At 41.4% G+C, this 16529-nt stretch overlaps 1 protein-coding gene across 1 annotated transcript in view; it reads right to left on the minus strand.

Moving 5' to 3' along the window:
* The window catches only part of aqp9b (aquaporin 9b), a 72468-nt gene extending 56263 nt beyond the window's left edge, over nucleotides 1-16205 (minus strand). The window contains exons 1-2 of the mRNA XM_043677452.2: nucleotides 16043-16205; nucleotides 14354-14480 (exon numbers count right to left, since the gene is read on the minus strand). Coding sequence (XP_043533387.1) covers nucleotides 14354-14480; nucleotides 16043-16147 — 232 coding nt within the window. The 5' untranslated portion in view covers nucleotides 16148-16205. The remainder of the gene's footprint in view (nucleotides 1-14353; nucleotides 14481-16042) is intronic.
* Nucleotides 16206-16529: the final 324 nt, after the last annotated feature.

Raw genomic sequence — 16529 nt, forward strand, 5'->3', positions numbered from 1 at the left:
TATGACAAAAACAGCATTCATTGATGCTGCTTTGTCCAAAGTGGTTATTCAAGAAACTCATTCCTTCTCAAGTAAGTGAAATGGGTATTAGTATTGAAACAAATTCAACTTAAACCTACCAATCCTTAAATCCTGTCTGAGAATCATGTAGTTTGGTGGTAATCAAAGTTGTATCTCCTAGTGCTTATATACCAGAGTGCTTTCACGGTGAGACTTCATCCTGCCGTTTCAGTTGCCTGATTTTCTTCATAAAGGTGGCAACACATCTTTTATCTTTGAACCCATAACAATGTTTGGCTTTTAAATTTAAATGTTTTGGTCCACTACATCTAAATGTAGCTTTTATTAGTACTTTCGCCCATAGTTTTATCTGACTGACAACCCGTGCAATATTTCATTTATTCAAACAAAGGATATAGTTCTAGTTTGTAATAAAATCACCACCATTTTCTATCAATAATTTTCCATCAATTCCATCCATCTAATTCATTAATCCCCTGGAGAATGGAAAAGTGGAAATTTGGTGTCTTTACAGAGATTGACTAATGTAAGACACCAGATCAATGTACTTCACTCCTAACTGCCCGCTGAAATGATCCAGCAAGCCTCACAATTATATTCATGAAAGCATGTCAAACTTTGACAATCAAGGATGGACAACAATTGCTGACAATTCCAGTAATGCCAACATCCCAGGAATGGGATGCTGGACATCAACCTGGACCCAATATACCGGCCACTGCAGCGGACAGCTGGAACTGACAACAGGAAGCGGCAGATACAAATCACTATAAATGCCGGAGGAAACATCACAGAAGCGCTTCACAGGAGGCTCCCAAGCACTGAGGATGTCACCTAGACAGGGGATGAAATGTCAGCAACACAAATTCCCAGCTCGGCGAACAGAACCACAACAACTATGTAACAAGTACAGAAAATGTAATTTTTTTTGATATGATGTGGATTATTTTCATTATAAACGTATCAGAGAAAGAATGAACTTTGAATTCTTTGATGAATGCCAACAGTTTATAAAACACTGCTATGACATCAGCACATGAAATGAAAAGAACCTCATTGCAAAGTGTGCTTGTGAAATATTATGGTTCTGACAAATGTATGTTATGCCTTTATAATATGATGTGAATGAAATCAGATGGAATAGTAAATTCCACAAACTTTGAAATAATCATACGGCAGTTTGCACCTTTATGCTTAGAATATGGATGTGTGTGAAAAGAAGGTTTGAATCAAAGTTGAGCAATTGAATAAAGTTATTTGTTCTTGTGAATCTGTACATTTCTACAATATCTTAGTGGGGAGGGAGCACAATGTGGGGTAGGCAATAACAGTACTCACACATAGGACCAATAGGTAATTCCAGCAATAGGGTATGTGCAGGACAAAGGGGTGACTTTGAAGTGTATTTCACTTCCTGCAAACATGTACTGATGAACAACTTAAAGTGTTTAAGCTACCTTGGAAACCTGTTTTTTTTTCATTTTCGAACAAGCCTGAATTACTTGAAGTTCCAAAGAAGAGTTATATTGAGTACTAAACATTAGACCTGTTTCTTTCTCTACAAATGCCACCAGACCTGTTGAGTTTTACCAGCATTTACTGTTTTTGTTTCAGTTCTCCAGCTTCTTCAGTAAATTGTTCTCATTTTTGAACAAGAAATTCTTTTTACAATTTTCTAACTTGTTTTACTAACATTTTTACATAAAGTCTGCTCCACCATTCAATCATGGCTGATAAGTTTCTCAACCCCATTCTCCCACTTTCTCCCTGTAATCCTTGATCCCCTTGATACTCAAGAACCTATCTATCTCAGTCTTAAATATACTCAATGACCTGGCCTCCACGGCTTTCTGTGTCAATGAATTCCATATGTTCACCACTCTCTGGTAGAGGTTTGTCCTTATCTCTGTTCTCAAAGGTCTTCGGGTACCCTCGGGTCCTAGTCTCTCCTACCAATGGAAACATCTTCCCAACATCTTCTCTGTCCAGGCCATTTAGTATTCTGTATATTTCAATTAGATCCCTCCTCATTCTTCTAAACTCCATCGACTATAGTCCCAGAGTTCTCAAATGTTCCTCATTTGTTAAGCTTTTCATTCCTGGGACCATTCTTATGAACCTTCTCTGAACACACTCCAGGGCTAGTGTATCCTTCCTGACATATGGGGCCCAAAGTTGCATGCAATACTTCAAATGTGGTCTGACCAGAGCCTTATAGAACCTCAGAGGTACACCCCTGCTTTTATATTCAAGTCCTCTCAAAATAAATGCTGTCATTGCATTTGCCTTTCTACTCAACCTGCAGGTTTACCTTGAGAGAATCCTGGACTTGAACTCCCAAGTCTCTTTGCACTTCAACCACCACTTCTTTTCCCACTCTCCTAATGTGTCCTTCTGCAGCCTGCCCACATCTTCACTGCTATCTCTGTATCATCTGCAAACTTAGCCAGAATGCCCTCAGTTCCTTCACCTAGATCGTTAATGTATAAAGTGAAAAGTTGTGATCCAACACAGGGTCTTGCAGAACACCACTTGTCACTGGCTGCCATATTGAGAAAGACCCTTTTATCCCCACTGTCTGCTTTCTGCCAGACCGCCAAGCTTCTATCCATGCCAGCACCTTGCCTCTGACACCATGGCCCTTAACTTACTCAATAGTCTCCTGTGCAGCACCTTGTCAAAGGCCTTCTTGAAGTCCAGGTAGATAACATTCATTGGCTCTCCTTGATCTAATCTGCTCATTACTTCCTCAAAGAAATCTAGAAGACTTGTCAGGCATAACCTCCCCATGATGAAACTATGCTAATTGGTCTGTCATTTTCCATTTTTTGCCTTGCTTCTTTCTAAATGGGGTGGCACGTTAGCGATTTTCTTGTCCTCTGAGACCCTTCCTGATTCTAGTGATTCCTGAAAGATCACCACTAACACCACCACTATCTCTTCAGCTACCTCCCTTAGAACTCTGAGGTATAGTCCATCAGGTCCAGGTGATTTATCCACCTTGGGTCATTCAGTTTTTTTAGTACCTTCTCTTTGGTGATGGCCACCTTACTCAGCTCTGCCCCCTTACTCTCTTGAATTTTGGGGATATTACTCGTGTCTTCCACTGTGAAGACTGACGCGAAGTAATTATTTAGTTCCTCAGCCATTTCCTTGTTCCTTACTACTATCTCTCCAGCATCATTTTTCAGAGGTCCAATGTCCATTTTTGCTTCTCTCTTGCCCTTTATGATCTAAAGAAACTCTTACAGTCATCCTTCACATTACTGGCTAGCTTACCCTCATAGTTAATCTTCTCCTCATTTGTTTTCTTGTTGCTCTCTGTTGGTCTTTGTACAATTCCTAATCCTCTGGTTTCCCACTGACCTTCACCACAGTATATGTTTTCTCTTTTGCTTTTATGCTATCCTTGACTTCCCTAGTCAGCCATGGTTGCCTTATCGTCTCTGTACCTTGCTTCATTTTCCTCAGGATGAATCTCTGCTGTGACTCCTGAATTACTCCCAGAAACCCCTGCCATTGCTGTTTCACTATCTTCCCTGAGAAACTCCTCTCCCAGTGAATTCTACCCAGCTCCTCCCTCATGCCTCTGTAGTTGCCTTTATTCACCTCTGATTCTATCTCCTCCCTCTCAAATTGCAGAGTAAATTCGATCATATTATCACTGTTTCCTAAGGGTTCCTTCACCATAAGCTCCCTATTAGATCAGCCATATTGCACAACACTAAATTCAGTGTTGCCTGTTCCCTAGTGGTTCCACTACCAACTTGAAATTCACAGTCCACCTACATATTGAAATCCCCCATGATCGCTGTAACTTTGCCTTTGCTATACATCTGTTCTATCTCCTGGCGTATCTTGTGCCCCAGCTCCTGACTACCGTTTGGAGGCCTGTACATGACTCCATCTATGTTTGTTTTTTAACCTTTGCGGTTCCTCAATTCTAACCACACAGCTTCTATACCATCTGATCCTACTTTGTTTCTTATTGTTGATTTAATTTCATTTCTTACTAATAAGGCAACCCCAATTCTGAAGGAGATAGCTGAGGAAATTGTAGAGGTATTGGTGGTGATCTTTCAGGAATTACTGGAGTCAGGGAGGGTCCCAGAGGTTTGGAAAATGGCTAATGTAACATCCTTGTTTAAGAAGGGAGGGAGGCAGAAGACAGGAAACCACAGTTCAGTTATCCTGACATCAGTCATTGGTAAGATTTTAGAGTCTATTATTAAGGATAAGATTGCGGAGGACGTGGAAGTGCATGGTAAATTAGGACTGAGCCAGTATGGCTTCATCAAGGGGAGGTCATGCCTGATAAATGTGTTTGGATTCTTTGTGAAGGGAATAAGCTCCTTAGGCAAAGGAGAGCTAGTGGGTGTGATCTACTTCGATTTCAATGAGGCCTTTCACAAGGTGCCGCACAGGACGCTGCTAAATGAAATAAGACCCTATGGTATTTGGGGCAAGGTACTGGCAGGGATGTAGATTTTGGCTGAATTACAGAACCAGACAGTAGGGATAAAGCATACTTTTTCAGAAGGACAGCCAGCGACTAGTGGAGTTCTTCAGGGGTCTATAGTAGGACCACACCACTCATGTTATACACTAACATTCTGGATGAAGGAACTGAGGGCATTGTTGCTAATTTGCACATGACACAAAGATAGGTGTAGGGACAGGTAGTGTTGCAAAAGCAGGGAGGCTGGAGAAGGACTTGAACAGGCTAGGAGAATGAGCAAAGAAGTGTTGATGGAATACAATGAGGTTAGTTGGAAGAATAGAGGCGTAAACTATTTTCTAAACAGGGAAGTGCTTTGAAAATCTGAAGCACAAAAGGACTTGGGAGCCCTAGTTAAAGATTCTCTTAACGTTAACATGCAGGTTCAGTTGGCAGTTAGGAAAGCAAACACAATGCTAGCATTCATTTCAAAAGTGATAATATACAAGAGTAGAAATGTACAACTGAGCTTATATAAGGCTCTGGTCAGACTACATTTGGAATAATGTGAGCAGGGTTTTGGGCCCCATATCTAAGGAAGGATGTGTTGGTCTTGGAGGAGGTCCAGAGGAGGTCTACAAGAATGATCCCTGGGATAAAGGGTTTGTTATAAGAGGAAGGTTGAGGACCCTGCGTCGATGGAGTTTAGAAGGATCTGATTTAAAACTTACAGAACACTGAGAGGACTGGACAGAGAGGGCATGGAGAGAATGTTTTTACTAATAGGCCAGACTAGGACCTGAGGGCACAGCCTCAGTATGAAGGAATAACCCTTTAGAACTGAGATGAAGAGGAATCACTTCAGTCAGAGGGTGGTTAATCTGTGGAACTCACTGCCATATAGGATTGTGGAGGCCAAGTTATTGAGTGTACTTAAGACAGTGATAGATAGGTTCTTGATTAATAAGAGGATCACATATTACATGGAAAAGGCAGGAGACTGGGATTAGATTAGATTCCCTACAGTGTGGAAAGAGGCCCTTCGGCCCAAGTCCACACCGACGAGCAACCCACCCAGACCCATTCCCTGGGCAATTTAGCATGGCCAACTCACCTAACCTGCACATCTTTGGATTGTGGGAGGAAACTGGAGCACCTGGAGGAAACCCACGCAGACACGGGGAGAATGTGCAAACTCCACACAGACAGTTGCCTGAGGTGGGAATTGAACCCGGGTTCCTGGCGCTGTGTGGCAGCAGTGATAACCACTGAGTCACCGTGCCACCCAAACATATTAGATGAGAACAACATTAGCCAAGATCGAATGGCAAAGCAGAGTTGATGGGCTGATTAGCCTAATTTTGCTCCTATATCTTATGGAGTTATGGATTAGTCATTACTTTCTTAAGTATTTTGCATCAATCAATGAAATTGTCTAGATCACTGCCATCAAGAAGCTAACTGGAAGAGTTTTGTGGTGCGGTGGTACTGCACCTATCTCTAAGCCAGGTGACCTGGGATCAAGTCTCGTCTACTCCAGGGGTATATAATAACATCTCTCAACAGGTTGATTAGACAATCTTTATAAAAGCTAGAGTGAACCTGATTTTCATTTTTAACTAGCTCCATAATATCCATAGAAATACAATGAGAAAATTGCAGAACATGCCGATGGTTTACAATTGGCAATTTTACACTATTGCACAAAGTCAAGAATTGGCCCAAATTAGTCTGCACCGAGTCTGGATGAGAGATAAAGAAAGTCCACTGGTGGAAAGTTTTGAGAACCTTAGGTTCAAAGCCATCCATGTTGTGACATGTTTTTCAGCACAGTCACTTTAAATGATAAAAAAAATAAGTTCCAAGAGTTTAAGAATATCATTGTAAGGTAGGAAGTGTGGTTCTTTGGCATGAAAACACACTGCTACATTCATTTTTACATCTATGTAAAATGTTCAGTTATCAATACATGTTCTTAAAAATATTACAATGGTTAAGGAGCTTAACAGTGATTGTAAATTGGTGAAAGGGACATTTGGTAATAATTGCGATGGATTTTATGGGAGTAGTTTGATTATTGTAGTGTCTTGGTATTCTATCAGAATAGGATTCCACTTTATCAAAGATTAATATTGCACCTTGTACTAAATGTATAGAGTGGATTGTACTGTTCTCTATAACAAAGATAAATTGTCAATTCTAAGCATAAGAGGTGGTTGTTCATAGAACACATAACCGTGAAGAATTTCAATGTATTGAACTTATTAATAGAACATTATCAAAGAAGATTGCTGGAATTGCAAGCATCATTTACCCTTTAAGTAACCACGTCATAAGCATTTGTTCTGTTAAAGAACATTTCTAAAACAAATGCACTTAACTCCATGGAACATTAATCCAAGTTACTGGGTCATTGCAATACAATGACATAGACCCAGCAACGAACTATTTTACACTGCTGATGCTCTAAGACGAGTGGATTCTTTGAATTTTGATGTGTTTATTTAGAACATATGTATTCAAATAACAATCAAAAGAATCATTTGTACTCTATTAGCACAATGCTTATTAACTTTTATCCTTTCTCCTGTGGACTTCTCATGTGTTCATGGGCTTTTATAACAGATGCTATTACTTGTATTTATACCAATCCATTCTCTGAAGTCTGATTGTGCAATAAGAGATGGATAACATTGCCTCCTTTTTTGAGTAGTTGCAGAAATACGCAGTTATGTAAACAATGCAAATTTGATGCATTACAACAAATGCAATTTGTTATATAAATATAAATTGACAATCAGTGTCAAGTTGCCACAGTCTTACCAGACCATATGGCTGCATTCTCATTCGAGAAAGAAGACTTGTGGTAATTCAACCTGAGGGTCACCACACCTTAGGGAAAGGGAGGGGTTGAGAAGGAGAATCCTTTATGGTAACCTCAGCCAGTAGAGGAATTGAACCCATGCTATCGTCATCATACCGCTTTGCAAACTAACAGTCCAGCTAACTGAGCATAACCAACCCCAACAGTCAGTGTAAAGCTTCATTTACTACTACTCCTGCCTGTAAAACTCTGTTTCGAGCAATCTCATTAACTGAGTGCTGAAGCTGATGCATAGTTGCTCAATTTTTGCTGATCATGGATTTCTGGAACATGCTTCAACAGTACAAGTGAAGTTTACGAACTAAGTTTCTAAAACAGAGCAAAAAGCACTGTGGAGATACTGAAATGTGAATTGCTGATTTATTGAAGGAAGACAGATCTCTAAAAAGCAAGGAAAAGGAGTCTCAAAATCATGGAAGTGGTGAGAGAAGATGTATCATGTCAGAATTATTAAAGGCTTGGAACAGACAAAGGAAATCTGAAGTAAGCAGGAAGGAATTTTTTTTTACATCATGTTCAAAACAATGGGATGGAGCACCGGTATGACAATTCTACTGACCGATTCCCAGATGTGGGAAGGGGTCAGAAACCAAACTCCAACTTGCTGTGAGGGCGAGAACTAAACAAGGATCTGCACACGCAGTGAGAAAAGAAGTGTGAGGAGAATACAAAGTACATAAGAAAATTAATTTAAATTTTACTTTGCAAACACACATTCTATTTGTGGACTCTAAACACAATTATTTATGTGTTCAGGTTTGTCACTGCAAAGAATTGGATAATCACTAAAGAGGCTTAGAGCCTGCACAGCGAGGGAACTGCTATTGATCGGATATAAACTCCAAAGGTGAATGAACAGTGTGCTAAAGTACTACGTTACTTTGTCCCCACAGGTGTTTGCCTGTTTGATAGGTGACTCATGACTGTCCACACAGTAATTTCTATTCTGTGCAACTTATCTAATGGGTGTGGAAATATCATAATTCATAAGATAAAGCTGTGTGTCTTTATCAAATCATCTACATGTTCAGGAAAAGATCACTATCATAACCCTCTGAGAATGGACTATGTTTGGGATTAAAATAGAAAGTCAGTTGACAAGGCAGTCAAAGTTTTATTGCTCATACGGTTATACAGCATAGAAACAGGTGCTTTGACCACTATTCTGATCAGCAAACACCAAACTGTATGAATCCTGTTGATCTGAACTTGATCCATTGTCCACCAAGCCCTGGCATTTTAAGTGCTCACTCAGATGTTCCTTAAATGTTGTGAGAGCACCTGCCTCCACTGGTCCCTCAAACAGCACATTCCACTTTTCCACCTCCTCCTCCTAGTGGGGAAAAAAAATTCAGATTCCCTGTAAACCATTTACTCCTCATCTTAGTGTGGGAAACTAAATCTCTTACCAAATAAATGTCACTATTTACCATACAGTAACAAAATTCAGCATTTATATTTTGATATTTGAGTGACATTGGGAAGACATTGAAGAACATTTCTGAGTTTCTTGCAATAAGCTATTTTGTTCAAAAAACAACCTGAATAAATCCACCATTTTTGTGAGGCTAAATGAAGCCTGTCACAAAAATCCAAATCTTTTGCATTTCTGATTGCCTCTTCTACAGAACAGAGATGACCCTCCATAGTAATTGCAGAGATTAAGCAAAGATGATATGTTCATTTTAATCTGAATATCACTTGGCAGCGTAAATTAAGCTACCATTCTGAATAAGTTTGTTAAAAGTAATAGCCAGGGTTAGTCCAACACAAAAAAAAGCACATTGAAAATCAAATAAGCTGTGGAATGCATCGCAAGCTTTTTCTCTCCCTCCAATTGAATTTCATCAAAGTTAATAACTTGATCACTTTTCCTGCTTATTGAACAAGTTTATTTGATAATGGCAATCCTTCTGAATTTGATCTTATATCCTGAGATTGATCTTTCATATCTTTACACCTTACGCTTTTGATTTGCTGACAAAAACATACTTTAGTGGTGGTTTTCACCAAAAAAAGCCCTAATTTTCTAGTTTCTCTTGTGAACAAATTGATTGGAAGCCTTCAAGTGGTAGAAAGACAAGGATCATATGATAATGGCAAATCCTGTCTACATAATAACATAATTAGATCATTTCCCGGTGAGATTTAGGTGTGTTAAAGTATTTTGCTATCCAAATAACAAAAGAAAACCTTTTGAGTCAAAGCCATTGGGGTGTAACATTTATTTTCCTTTGTCTCTTTTAGCAGTGAAATTGTCAGCAAACAAGTGTATACTTCTGACTGGACAAATTATGTACTAATGAAATAGATTGGTATGATATTCAATGTGGATGATACTTGAAGACATTTAGACAAGGAGCTTGTGTAAATATTACATTCCAATAGCATTACAATTCAAGTTTGGCATAGCTTATCAAACAGCTAGAGTAGGTGTAGTTTAATACCCAGTTACAAAGAATGAAAGAATGAATATTGATGGCCAGTTGTCAAGAAAATGTCTGGATGTCTCCTCCCCAAAAAGATCATTAATCATAGTAAATTTTTGTTTGTTGTTCACAAATCAGAAGTTGCCTAGACCCCCATGCACCTGGACACCCCGTGCTGGCCTATTACCCACCCTTGAAATGTTCCAACTGCCGCTGGGACATTAATCGCCTCAACCTGTCTACCCCCCTCCCCCACTCCAACCTCTCACCCTCACAATGCGCAGCCCTCCAGTCCCTCTGCTCCAATCCAAACCTCACCATCAAACCAGCTGATAAAAGGGGTGAAGTGGTAGTCTGGCACACTGACCTCTACACCACTGAAGCCAGACGCCAACTCGAAGACACCTCCTCCTACCGCCCCCTCAACCATGACCCCACCCCCTCCATTACCAAACCATCATCTCCCAGACCATACAGAACCTCATCACCTCAGGAGATCTCCCAACCACAGCTTCCAACCTCATAGTCCGGGAACCCCGCACTGCCCGGTTCTACATCCTTCCCAAGATCCACAAGCCTGACCACCCTGGCCGACCCATTGTCTCAGCATGCTCCTGCCCCACTGAACTTATCTCCACCTACCTTGATACTGTCCTATCCCCCCTGGTCCAGGAACTCCCCGCATACGTTCGAGACACCACCCACGCCCTCCACCTCCTCCAAGACTACCGTTTCCCCGGCCCCCAACGCCTCATCTTCACCATGGATATCCAATTCCTCTACACCTCCATCCGTCATGACCTGGGCCTCCAAAACCTCTGTTTCTTCCTCTCCCGATGTCCCCAACAGTAACCTTCCACCAACACTCTCATTTCTTTGACTGAACTGGTCCTCACCCTTAACAATTTCTCCTTCGAATCCAAACCAAAGGGGTAGCCATGAGCACCCGTTTCGGCCCCAGCTATGCCTGTCTCTTTGTTGGCTAAGTAGAACAGTCCATCTTCCGCAGTCACACCTGCACCACTCCCCACCTCTTCCTCCGCTACATTGATGACTGCATTGGCACCATCTCGTGCTCCCACGAGGAGGTTGAACAATTCATCAACTTCACCGACACATTCCACCCTGACCTTAAATTTACCTGGACCTCCCTCCCCTTCCTGGACCTCTCCATCTCCATTAATGATGACCGACTTGACACCAAGATTTTTACAAACCCACCGATTCCCACAGCTACCTGCATTACACCTCTTCCCACCCCACCTCCTGCAAAAATGCCATCCCTTATTCCCAATTCTTCCGCCTCCACCTAACTGCTCCCAGGAGGACCAGTTCCACCACAGAACACAACAGATGGCCTCCTTCTTTTGAGACTGCAATTTCCCTTCCCACGTAGTTAAAGGTGCCCTCCAATGCATCTCGTCCACATCCCGTACCTCCGCCCTCAGACCTCACCCCTCCAACCATAACAAGGATAGAACCCCCCCGGTGCTCACCTTCCACCCTACCAACCTTTGCATTAACTGCATCATCCAACAACATTTCCGCCACCTCCAAATGGGATATATTTCCCACCACCAGGGATATATTTCCCTCCCCACCCCTTTCCGCCTTCTGCAAAGACCGTTCTCTCTGTGACTACCTGGTCAGGTCCATGCCCCCCAATAACCCACCATCCAGTCCTGGCACCTTCCCCTGACACCGCAGGAATTGCAAAACCTGCGCCCACACCTCCTCCCTCACCTCCATCCAAGGCCCTAAAGGAGCCTTCCACATCCATCAAAGTTTTACCTGCACATCCACCAATATCATTTATTGTATCCGTTGCTCCCAATGTGGTCTCCTCTACATTGGGGAGACTGAACGCCTCCTAGCAGAGCGCTTTAGGGAACATCTCTGGGACACCCGCATCAATCAACCACACCGCCCTGTGGCCCAACATTTCAACTCCCCCTCCCACTCTGCCGAGGACATGGAGGTCCTGGGCCTCCTCCACCGCCGCTCCCTCACCACCCGACTCCTGGAGGAAGAACGCCTCATCTTCTGCCTCAGAACACCTCAACCCCAAGGCATCAATATGGATTTCGTCAGTTTCCTCATTTCCCCTTCCCCCACCTCACCCCAGTTCCAAACTTCCAGCTTAGCACTATCCTTGTGACTTGTCCTACCTGCTTATCTTCCTTTCCACCTATCCACTCCACCCTCCTCTCTGACCTATCACCTTCATCCCCAGCTCCCATTCACCCAGTGTACTCTTTGCTACCTTCCCCCACCCTCCTCCCCGACCTATCACCTCCATCCACCCCCATTCACCTATTATACTCTATGCTATTTTCTCCCCACCCCCACTCACCTGTCATTTATCTCTCCACCCTGCAGGCACTCTGCCTCTATTCCTGATGAAGGGCTTTTGCCCGAAACATCGATTTTCCTGCTCCTCGGATGCTGCCTGAACTGCTGTGTTTTTCTAGCACCACTCTAATCTAGAATCTGGTTTCCAGCATCTGCAGAGATTAATAATTGTAGATTTTGCTGGTTTTTAAAATTTCACTTAGCTGAACCAAAGTTATATCCTCGCAACGGACTGAACTCCACAGCTGAAGCACCTGAAAATTAGTTCGAGGTCAAATTTAAATGAGTCTGAAAAATAATCTAGAATTCCACAAAAGCTTTTTAGTTTCAGATAATGCATTTAAAGTGTGAAAGAAAGACCAATACTATGTTTCTATTTTGCTTCCATGTACATTGAATTTTAGCTCAGCCTAAAAATACATTTTGTCAGCAAATGGCTCTGTATTTATCAAAGTATTCAGGATGAAATGATGCATACCTGTACATCAATGCACTGACATAACTCAAGACAAAGGATAATTCATTCTATCTATGAGGTTTAAGCATCTTGGAATAGACAGGGTGTGGGCTTCCTGAGAGCTTTTGCCTTACGTCTTTAGATGTGAACAGGGGCTTTGAAAGATACTGAAATTGTAACAGATTGAGGCTTTTCTTTTTTTTCAGTTCAAATAAGATTTGAATAGGTATTATGATGGATCAGGTTAAATGATATAAAACATGTAAAAGAATTGCCATACTATTAACAGTGGGACGAATAGTGCTCTGCATTATTTCATATTGGACAACAACTTCAGCCAGTTCCCAGGTAGAATTAATGCAAACATCTGAAAGTTGCTGCTTCAGATGTCTCACACATAAATGATGTGCATGAAAAAAGTACTTTGTCATTTGACACCCAGTTCAAAAATACTGAACAGACTGAAACTCCTGAATAGATATTGTCGAGAAGCATTAAGCCTGCCACAGAAATTTAGGGCTTTCCCATTCCTGTTTTAATATAGTTCAATAGCATGGTAGTTTCAATTACTGTCAAATGAATTTTCCTCATGCTGAAAATTAACTTTACAAGTATGGAGATTTGTTGCCTTCTGATTTTAATTATTGTTGGAGATTTGCAGTTGAGGTGGATTAGCTGTGCTAAATTACCCATTGTGTCCAGGATAGGTAGTTTAGCCAAGGGGAATGCAGGGTTACAGAAATAGGGTGGGTGGGTGGCATGCTCTTCAGAGGACCAGTGGAAACTCAGGCTGAATGGCCTCCTTTCAAACTGTAGGGATTCTATTATTTTATATCAATTTGTTTTTCAATCTCTTATCTTTTCTCTTGATCTAGTTTTTCTTTCCCTCTTTTTTTTTTACTTTCTGTACATGATTTGATGCTGACTTGATTCAGCCTCTAGTTAATTTCAGTTCTTTGAAACTGACTGCTTAAGGAGATGTGCAGTTGTTCATGCAGGTGTCATGTAATGTGGTGCCCTGCTGACACCAACTTGGAAAATTTCCATGGAAAGTTTACAGGCAAAGTGTAAAATACTGCCTAATATGTTGAAAGAAATGTAGTAAATGAAATCAAGAGAACCATTCATCCAACTGTTTAAAATTAGCCTTTTAGAGCTGTTTTGTTTTGTAAATAATTTAATGATATATTGAGTTATTTGAACCATTTAAGTTAGGTGGCACGGTGCCTCAGTGGTTAGCACTACTGCCTTTCAGCACCAGGGTCCCAGGTTCAATTCCAGCCTCAGGTACCTGTCTGTTAGGAGTTTGCACATTCTGTCTGTGCGGGTTTGCTCTGGTTTCCTCCCACAATCCAAAAGCTGTGCAGGTCAGGTGAACTGGCCATGCTAAATTGCCTGCAGTGTTAGGTGCATTAGTCAGAGGGAAATGGCTCTGGGTGGGTTACTGTTCAGAGGGTTGGTGTGGACATGTTGGGCTGAAGGGCCTGTTTCCACACTGTAGGGAATCTAATCTAATTTTTATTAAAATGCAAAAGTATGACCTGAACATTTTATAAGAAACTGGCTAGTTAAGGAAAATGTTTATTTCTGGATCTGTTCATATTGAGGGCTGTATCTGTTCTCTGTTCTTGAAGCTGCCTTCAAATGATCTTCAGTATTGCCAACAGTTTAGAGGCTATAGTAGAGTAAGAAAGCATGGATTTACCTTCTGTGTTGACATTTCAAATTCCCTATTTTTTTTCACAGTATCCAGGATAATGCTCAGCACTTACCTGATACTCCTATGGTAGCATAAACAGCTATGGTGATTCCAAATGGAAAGCCAATGGCAACTGTCAGCATGTTGCCATATACTCCTCTGCTCAGTATTGATTGGGCAAGTGAACCACAACCAAACAGCTGCAATATACAGAATTTTGAGCAAAATTTACAATGCTATTGCTTAAAATATATTCTGTGGAAGATGTTGTAACAAAATCTCTTCAATGTGCATAAAGTTGTGAAACGTTAAACATTTGACATATTAACATGAATGTGGCATAAAACACATTTAAATGAAATGAATTAGTATCTCCATTAAAAGATGACAAGAAAGTGAAAAAAAGTATGAGAAAAGAAGTGGAGCTGAAAGAGATGAGGAGAGAGTGAAAGAAAGGGCGAAGCAATGAATAAATGTATTTGTATTTATATAAAGCCTTTCATGATCACAGCAAGTCCCAAAGAAATACTTTTCAAACACGGTGACTGCTGCAATGTACCAAATTCCAGACTAAGGCCGCAGGTTATCATATCAAGGGTAATGGTTGTTAGAAAATAGTCTCCAACTGAGAGAGACATCTTGGAAATTGCCATCTTCCATAGCTCCATGCTAATTCCACCTTCAGTGTCAGAATAAAACAATGGATCAATCAAACTATTTGAACTGGGGATGGTTGGAGATATATAAATATCACCTTTAACATTTTTTAAAGGACAGTGAAAGCATAACAAAGTGCAAATTGTACAAGGTCCTAAGCACAAACCAGACCACTTCCATTAAATTGATTAGAAATTAAAGGACATTCACCCATTGCATTTATTCCTGTAAAATAAGGGCAGGGGATGGGTGAGGAACTGGGGAGTAGGGAAGTGGGGCTGTCTTGTTAGAAAGCCCTCTATTTTGATCAAGAATGTAACCCAACGCTGTCACCTCTCTCCCCTCTCCCCCCACCCTGAGCAGGAACTGTAGATGCTAGGTGGAAAACTTATACATATCATTTTTGTTTCCACTAAAGGTTATAGCAGTGGAGCCAGCACGGACTTCACGAATGAAATGGTCTCCTTCTGTGCTGTGCGATTTCGTGAGAATGGCTCACGCTGGAAAAGTATTTCTGTTCGGGCTGTGAAACGCTTTGGGACATCCTGAGGAGATGTAAGGCGTTATATAAATGCAATTTCGTTCTCTCTTGAACTGACCCTGAATTTTGCTCCCGTTATCTGAGTACGTGCAGGCAGTGCGAGCAGCCACGCGCGTTTAAACAATTTCAAAATATTTTCTTTATGCTCTTGGCAATATTCCGTTACACCTAGGAAATCAGGAATAGTGCTTCAGTTCTTAACTGGTGAAAACGACAGCAACAAGGCTGTTCGCTAAATGCATACACAGTTCGCCAACTTGACTCTATTCTTTGTGATAACAAAACAGAGCTCATTAATGTACAGTGATCTGTCCCTTTTTTTGTTTACAGTTTGCTCTCTGTTTCAAATTTCCTGGCGGTTCTTTCTTGCACCTTGCAGAAGGCAACACTTGCACGTGCCTACTTAATATTTCCTCCTTCATAAAACATCACTGGACTTGGGATATGTCTTGGCGGTTAAAAGAGAACTTCACAAATCCAACAAAGTCTGATTAACCCTGTGTCAGGTGCCTGGGCTGGAAGGTGCTGTAGCATCACATGGAAACGCAGCAGTGCTATACTTACAATCAGTATAAATGTTCCCAAAAATTCGGCGAGCCCTTCTTTAATCCATCTATTCTTTAGTTTGCATTTGTCTATCAGGCTGTGCTTCTGGCTCTGTGTCTCCATTGTCGCTCCCTGGGCTTTCTGCTGTTAAAGGAAGTCCAATTACGAGACTGTGCCTTTTAGCAGTTCAGCGCCCTGAACTTCGGTCACTGGGACTAACACTGGGCACGGGCTGATAACGATGTTCCACCGCCAATCGAGATCAGATCAATATTTGCACAAGTCCTCTCAGTGTGGTAGCAAAATGATTTTTATTTTCTCCTTCCATTTGCTGCTCTCTCCCAGCTAAAGGTGACTGGTGGATGTGGTCAAGTTTAAAACATTCAGAGACTTATCGGCTTTGATGAGAGAAAAAGAAGAATCTGCAACTTTTCTCGACTTTTTCTTGCATCTTGGAACGGTTGTCCCCATTACCGAGGAGAGAGCAGCTCCTGGCGACACAACC

This window comes from Chiloscyllium plagiosum, unplaced genomic scaffold (genome assembly GCF_037043375.1).
Source record: "Chiloscyllium plagiosum isolate Xiang-an unplaced genomic scaffold, Cpla_swu_hap1 HiC_scaffold_39, whole genome shotgun sequence".
Lineage (NCBI taxonomy): Eukaryota > Metazoa > Chordata > Chondrichthyes > Orectolobiformes > Hemiscylliidae > Chiloscyllium > Chiloscyllium plagiosum.